This window comes from Chroicocephalus ridibundus, chromosome 7 (assembly GCF_963924245.1).
Source record: "Chroicocephalus ridibundus chromosome 7, bChrRid1.1, whole genome shotgun sequence".
NCBI classification, from domain to species: Eukaryota; Metazoa; Chordata; class Aves; order Charadriiformes; family Laridae; genus Chroicocephalus; species Chroicocephalus ridibundus.
Genome location: NC_086290.1, coordinates 55,606,706 through 55,614,260, shown reverse-complemented (window position 1 = coordinate 55,614,260; position 7,555 = coordinate 55,606,706). Strand labels below are relative to the sequence as shown.

At 47.1% G+C, this 7,555-nt stretch overlaps 1 protein-coding gene across 1 annotated transcript; it reads left to right on the top strand.

The window, feature by feature from the left end:
* The first annotated feature begins 412 nt into the window (after window positions 1-412).
* SERPINF1 (serpin family F member 1) lies at window positions 413-7,542 on the top strand. Its single transcript, XM_063342264.1, has 8 exons — window positions 413-514; window positions 3,050-3,135; window positions 3,547-3,748; window positions 3,828-3,983; window positions 4,779-4,982; window positions 5,781-5,923; window positions 6,543-6,753; window positions 7,134-7,542. The coding sequence occupies exons 2-8, from the start codon at window positions 3,058-3,060 to the stop codon at window positions 7,391-7,393; spliced, it is 1,254 nt and encodes a 417-aa protein (XP_063198334.1). The 5' UTR covers window positions 413-514; window positions 3,050-3,057; the 3' UTR covers window positions 7,394-7,542.
* The last annotated feature ends 13 nt before the right edge of the window (window positions 7,543-7,555 follow it).

The window sequence follows — 7,555 nt, the reverse complement described above, 5'->3', positions numbered from 1 at the left end:
TTAATAACTTCTTGTTAACTAGTAACTATCACTGCACAGAACCACTTCTGAACATCTTCCCCTTAACGGCTTTAAGCAGCAACGGAATCCTGCTTCCACTTTACAAGTCTCTCCGTTAAATCTTGGACATAAATCCATAAATCTATTAAACGCTGCTGCATTAACCATACCTCTGAGACAGAAGAAATTCCCTATACGGCAAAACTGTAGGGATAAAAGCCTTGCTCAAACAGGGCAGGGAGCATTTGCCCCTCCGAGCGGTACTTTACCCACCCAACCACCCCGATCGCTGGGAGTAAATTTATTATTAAAAAATTAGCGCAGCTCAGCAGGAGGGTGGCAGCAGCGGAAAATGGGAGCAGAGCACTTTAAGAGAGCCCTGGGAAGCTGTAACTTGAAGCCAGCCGAAGGCTGGGCTGGGGGAAGCAGCAAAAAGCAGATGTGGCCGCAGCAAACCCACACTGTCCCCGACCCGCAGCCGCTGGGAGCCTGCGAGGGCCGAGAGGAGCCCGAGGTAAGGGACAGCTCGGCCGCGGTCACCGCCAGCGGCCAGGGCAGCGGAGGGCAGGGGCTGAGGCTGGGGAGCTCTCGGAGCACCTGGGAAACGGGAAGAAAGGTTCTTCGGCAGGTGGTAAAGGGTGGGATTCCCACCAAACGAGGGGGTCTCACCAAGGGTTGAGAGCCACCAGCATCCCAGGGCACCTCTTTGCCTGCCTCTTTGAACCGTGCGTGGGAACCGGGGTGGTTTTCTGCCCTTCTACCATCTGTGTTGCAGCCGGGAACACGCTTTTTCTTTGCGACGGTAACAATTTTGGCGATAGTCTAATGCTGTGGAGCTAGCGGTTGCAAGGTGCTTCAGAAGGAGTTAGTGCTGTGGGGCAGAGCAATCACAGTGAACAGCCTGAACCCGTGGGTGACGTTTCGTAGCACCCCTAAAATCAGGAGCGTTTATAAATGACCTGAGACTTGTACCGCTATAGAAGGAAAGCGAAATATTTCCTTTGCACCTGCAGGCCTTCACAAATAGACAACTCCCAGGCACAAAGTTCCTTCTCAGCTCATTTCTCAAAGTTTTCTTCCTGTACCTTCCCGACTGTAACATCACACGCTGCATGCTGTCGCGCCTTCTCTTCTCTTTAAAGGCAGCCACAGATTTTAATATCGTGCCCGAAACCATCCCACCTCTGCTCCAACCAAATTCTTTTCTCTGCATTTTTGGCTGCGTGCTAAGAGACATGCAAATAGAATCCAGATGTTCAGGCCAATTCAAACGCAAAAGGCTTTGTCTTTCTAAAATGGAAATTGCTTTTTGGCAAAGTTTGAGAAATATGAAGCTGGTGACAGTACTGGCAAAAACAATACAAATCTGCAAAACCAATCTCCGCTCCCATGCTCCCAGGAGCTCTGTGTAGTTGGAAGCAGAGGTTGTGTTGAGATTATTTAATTTTTTTTTTCTTTTCAGAGAAAAGGTTATGCTCCATGGAAAACCTCCATCTCTAAACTAGACTGGGGCAAATCTCTTCCGCTCAGCGTGCAAGGGTACTGCTTGGTGCAGGCATCCTCACAAAGCCCTCCCTAAGACCCGTTTAACTTAGACTCGCGTGGGGCTTCTGTCATCTCTCTTTCAGCGTGGTGCCTATTCATTGTAAAACTCCGCAATGATAAGAGCAATCCCAACATCTGATCCACTATCATACCACCAAACGCACTGGTTTGTTCCAGTACGGTAAAACCTCTCAATACGCATCTTCTGCACCAGAATACCTCGCCTGCTCGGCAGCTAGGATAGCAGCTGGTCACAAGATGCAAGTGCACAGGGAAAAGAGGGTACCACTTCTGCATCACGCTGACTAAACATAGATGAAAACTTAAAACCTCTACTGCGACACCTTTTTCTCCAAGGCAGAACTACCTGCAGAAGAAAAGGGGTTTGGCAGGAAAGGGAAACAGTGAACTGCCTTTCACTGAAGTAAAACCTCTGCCTGAACAGACTGGGTCCCGAACTGGGGCTCTTGTAGCCACGTGGCTTTAAGTTGTATTTCTACCAGCAGGCATGTTTTCTTTACAGCCAAAGTTAATCCGAAACACATGTTCTTTCTCCTCCTTCACTGGCTGCCTGGATCACAGGGGTTAGTTAAATACAACCCTCTTCCTTTAATTTCTGGGAATCTATATAAACATTGCTTCAGACCAGCCTCAGTGGCGTCTGTTCTCGGGGGCATGACACTTGTGCAGTAGCTCTGGTTTACCCACAGTGAAACCCTGGGTTACGCGCTGCCCTTTGGACCAGACAGATCTGTCTGCAAGGGCCACACGTGCCAATACTGGAGTGATTCAAAGTGGATTCCACAGAAGGAGCAGCTTTGGGGAGTCTGGTACTTTTCTCCCACCTCCATTAAAAATGTTGAATAAGCCAAGCTCTGTCTTTCACTCCTTCTCTAGATCTGGCCCAGCGTTAGGTATTTACTCCCAGCCCTCTTCCTTCCTGTCTTTCAAGAAAGCTCTTCTACTTTACCAAATTGCAAATAAGAAGCAAATGACGCGTATAGGCTGTACAGCCTTCCAGGTAAATGCAGGCACAAGAAACATGACCGCATGAGGCAGGTAACTTGTACAGCAGAGCAGTAACCAGGCAGTTTTGTCTTCTGCCCTATTCAACAATACAGATTTGTGACCTTTTCTAAATGCTGAAGTATTGCATTTTTAAAGTCGAAGACTCAGAATATATGATTCAGTGCTTTTCTGGACCTTGGCCCTCAGGAATTGCCAGCATCGGTGTGGTTTGGGCCACACACATCTGCTTTTGTGCTCAGGCACACCCAGGCATGTGTGCTTGCCCAATTTTAAAGTCATCGGGGCCAGGCTGGCTCGATACTTCAAACTGGAGAAGAAGGAGAAGAAAACCCAGCTAAGATCAGGTGTGTGTTTCACAATTGGGAAGGACAAGCAGCAGCACGTGTCACTGCAGTCCCTGGCACAGCGAACAGTAGCGGCAGACGTGTATTTGCTCGGTTGCTCAAACTACCTGTATCATGTTCTTACTCGGTAGGTTCAGGCATGCAGATCCCAGTGGTTCTACTTTTCCTGGGTCTCTTAACTGTCCCAAGCAGATCCCAGAACTCGGCTACTGAGCAGGTGAGTAGGAGACAACGTGCAGAGCGTGAGGGAGAGATACTTGGAGTAGGGAATTTAATTTTAGAGCATCCTATGCAAGGATTAGGCACTGCCCTCCTAAGTTACTAGGATTTTATTTAGCAACATAATGAGACTAACTCCTGCTTTACCTAGATAAAACCACAGTCGTTACATCAGGGGATGAACATGGGGCAGAAATAGTGGATTCCAATCCGAGTGCTGCCACTTTAAAGTAAAGTAACTGTTCCTGTCCTCTCTAGTGGTAAGTAAGTAGTAAATCTAGTAAGATGAAGCCAGTATTTCTGTAGATCATAGGAGAGTATCTGTAGATTGCTTGCCTTCAAAATGTCTACCTTGGATCTATCCTATGTAAACTGCGAGTCTAACCAAAGCACTCCTTGCACCTGCTAGAACTCTGCCACCGCTGATGGAGCTAATGCTGGCGAGGTCGAAGAGGAAGATCCTTTCTATAAGAGCCCTGTAAACAAGCTGGCAGCTGCAGTCTCCAACTTTGGCTATGACCTGTACCGTCAGCAATCCAGCCGGACAGCCACTGCCAACGTGCTACTGTCTCCGTTCAGCCTGGCTACTGCACTTTCTGGTCTCTCGCTTGGTGAGTCCTTGCCCCTTTTCCTCACACGCTCTTTGGCCTGACAGGCCTTCCCTCATGCTGTTGGCCTTCTTGTTGGCAGGGGCTGGAGAACGAACAGAAGACGTGATTTCTCGCGCTCTCTTCTACGATCTGCTTAACAAAGCTGAGGTCCACAACACTTACAAGGACCTCCTGACCAGTGTGATTGGACCAGAGAAAAGCATGAAAAGTGCCTCCCGCATCATCTTGGAGAAAAGTAAAAGTCCTTTTTCCCCTCTATCAAATTTTAACTAACTAACTAGCAGCAGGTAGAACACGCTGAATAACACCACACTAACAGCTTTGGCTCTGACATACTGTTGAGACAGGACGCAGACAGTTCATGGAATGCTGTCGCTGCTCCAGAAAAAGCCTGGAGAGTTTGTGTGCACACAGATAGAAGACTAGATTTATGCACACAGAGACACCGGTGACAGAGCAGCTCACACGCTGAAGACCTTGAAGAAACTTGCCGAAAATTTTGCCTTCACTCTAGATTTTCTGGCAGGTGTTGCTAACTTCCAGGAACCACAAATCACGTTTTCCATTTGTGATAGCATTCAGCCACAGTCCTTTGTTTAATTCCTTGCAGAACTATTTGAAATGTCTGCTTTCGGCATGCAATAAACATCTGCTGAAAAAGTTAAGAGCTATCTTTTGGAACCTGCCGGTTCCAAGAATCCAATAGGTTGAGTAAGCCGTACTCATAAAGCAAGCTGGAGAAAGAAGAGAGACTGGTGTAGGAATAGCTGTACCCAAGCCTTCTTTTCTTATCTCCTTCCTTTACTTTTCAGAAGAGAGTTATCCCATACTCCCAGCATGGGTGGCTATAGGATTTGGATCAGTTTCCTCCATGTGCCTTCAGTCACTCTTCTTCAAAGCAGGTTTCTGTATACACACAGCCACAGATGTTTTATGAGAGAAGTGCTTCTGGGCTTTGGATTGCAATCTGCTGCCTCGAGATTGTTTTGATAAGGGAGCTCGCTGCAATATTGATCTTTTTGTTTCCCAGGATTGAGGGTGAAGCCTGGTTTTCACAGCCAACTAGAGAAGTCCTACAAGATGCGTTTGAGGGCACTAAGCGGCAATACCCAGTTAGACCTCCAAGAAATCAACAACTGGGTACGACAGCAGACAAAGGGAAGGATTATGCGGTTTATGAAGGACTTGCCCTCAGATGTCAGTATTCTCCTTGCTGGGGCTGCTTACTTCAAGGGTAAGAATGTTGTGTACTTGGTGACAGAGAGGGTCTATTAAGCATTTATTAGAAGAGGTGTGAGGGAATGTTCTCACTTCCAATGGAGCAAACAGACTGCCAAAGAGACACAGGGTAAGAAGAAAGTGTTTGAGAATGCTTAGTAAGGAAGAAAAAACGCACACTACCTGAACAGAAATAGTCCTCGAGGGAGAAATTATTACTCTTGAGAAGCTGAATTGACCTGTTTGCAGTAAGAGACCAGAGAAGAAGGTTTAAGCTCACAAAACTCCACGGCAAGAGGCAGAGTATTACCATTTAGGGAAAGCACAGCTTAAAGAGCGTACTGAGCCTTTTTACCACTGTAGAGGGAATGGAGGGAGATAGTAGAGAGCTGTTCTAGAATGTGCCGTCAGCCAGTGTCCTGGAGAATTATTGCTTAGAAACAAGGGGCGAAATAAAGGGTGGGGAGAGAAGCACTTTATATGCATTGACACAATTGCTACCCTTTAAAATAGTTTTGCAATTACATAAGGAAACATCAACTTCCCAATAGCTACTCCACCCATACGCTGGCTTGATTTTTTTATTTCCCATTTAGCCAATTCTCAGATGCAAAGGAGGGGCCAAAGAGTGGCAGAAAATCAGTAGCTCTGATCAGGCTATTTCCATCTCTATCATCATTCAGTTATGCCTCAACTCTGAAAGCACAAATACTGTATATATACACAAAGCGCAAGACTACTCAGCCACAGACGCAAGCCCCGTTTCATACGCTATTATTCCAGAAAATCCTCCATTTTATCTTTTAAAAAATAGGGGTGTGGAAAACCAAGTTTGACACCAAGAAGACTGCCCTGAAGGACTTCTATCTGGATGAGGACAGAACTGTGAAGGTGTCCATGATGTCAGACCCCAAAGCCATACTGCGATACGGTTTTGACTCAGAACTCAACTGCAAGGTCAGAGAGCACATATTGCACAAGATCTTCTAAACCTACTGAGGAACAGGCTCAGCTACACTTACCTGTTAACCCATTCCAGAAGACAGCCTTGCTCCTCCCATCAGGCTACTTTTGCAATCCCTATTTTGAAAGGCATTGTGGCGATTCTTAGAATATCCTTCTTCTACCTTGGCTATGTGACAAGCGGTCCAGAATTTAAATAACGCACAGGCCCTGCTAGCCGATATTGCTTGACCTAAAGTTGGGAAAAGAAGGGAGGGCACACTCCTCAAAATTTTGCCATCTCTACCTCTTTCAACAAACCTTTCACTGTAGCATGAGCCCAAAGGTGTTCCAGCTGAGAATCCCCCAAAGCAATACTGCTTTACAGGATTCAACAGGTGAGAGAAAGCACTTGCCATGTAACAGCAGAAAGAGCGCGGCACGGGTTGATGAAAGCCTGGGCACCAGAGGGGTTGGGAACCATCATGTTTGAGAAAAGCAAATAGGGAAGAAGACCAAATGTTAACTGGAAAGGCTGACCAGGCAGTCGAGATTCAGGCCCGTGCCTGGTACGGGATGGGTAGAACTGTTTATTATTGATGTGACCCTTTCTTATTTGTAACTGGCCTTCCAGATTGCCCAGCTGCCGTTGACCGAGGGCATCAGTGCCATGTTCTTCCTGCCTACGAAGGTGATCCAGAACATGACTCTGATTGAGGAAAGCCTTACTTCTGAGTTTGTCCACGACGTAGACAAGGAGCTGAAGACAGTCCACGCTGTGCTAAGCTTGCCCAAACTAAAGCTGAACTACGAAGAGGCACTTGGCAGCACACTAAAGGAGACGAGTATGTATCTCACACACCCTCTGCAGACTGCCAGGGCTCAAAGCAGTGGGCAAGTTGCTTCCTGCTCTCAGAAGAATTTGAAGCTGGTGGGTTATTAGTTAGGTCCTGCTGTCAGTCTGTAGAGATGTCACCAGCAATTAAATCACCTTGGTCCAGGACTCCTCAACTTTTTATCACATCTCTCCACCAAGCTCATACAACACTTCTGAGATTGAGAGAGAGAAGCTCAGTACAAACAGACGTAAGCTTCTTCTCCCTGTTACCCCCAATAAACTCTACCAGAGCAGCTACGTGCCCTCCTGGACCACAGCATTAGCAGTACTGCTCCCCCACCTGCAGTCTATGCTTTCAGCTAATGGAATTTTCTTTCTTTCCTCCAGGGCTCCAATCCCTTTTCACATCACCTGATTTCACCAAGATGTCTGCCAAACCTATTAAGCTATCGCATGTGCAACACAAGGCAGTTCTGGAGCTTAGTGAAGATGGGGAAAGGTCCACGCCAAATCCTGGGGTGAACGCTGCTCGTCTGACCTTCCCCATAGAATATCACGTGGACAGACCTTTCCTTCTTGTACTGCGAGATGATACCACTGGAACCCTCCTCTTCATTGGCAAGATCCTGGATCCCAGGAGCGTTTAGATCCCTTCACAATAATCGGCAATGGTAGGGCCCAAATGGAAAGGGTGGTATTGGGAGGGATACTGGCTCCCTGCTCTGCTGCACAAAGACACAACTTGCAAATCTTATGCCTTCATGCTGCAATAAAAGAGCTTTTGCTATTAATCTCAGCAAGCCCCAGTA

Coding starts and splice junctions, on each gene's coding strand:
- SERPINF1 (XM_063342264.1), top strand. CDS start 3,058: ATGCAGATCCCAGTGGTTCTACTTTTCCTGGGTCTCTTAACTGTCCCA. Junction 4,983..5,780: donor TGGGGCTGCTTACTTCAAGG/GTAAGAATGTTG, acceptor TTTAAAAAATAG/GGGTGTGGAAAACCAAGTTT. Junction 5,924..6,542: donor ACTCAGAACTCAACTGCAAG/GTCAGAGAGCAC, acceptor CTGGCCTTCCAG/ATTGCCCAGCTGCCGTTGAC.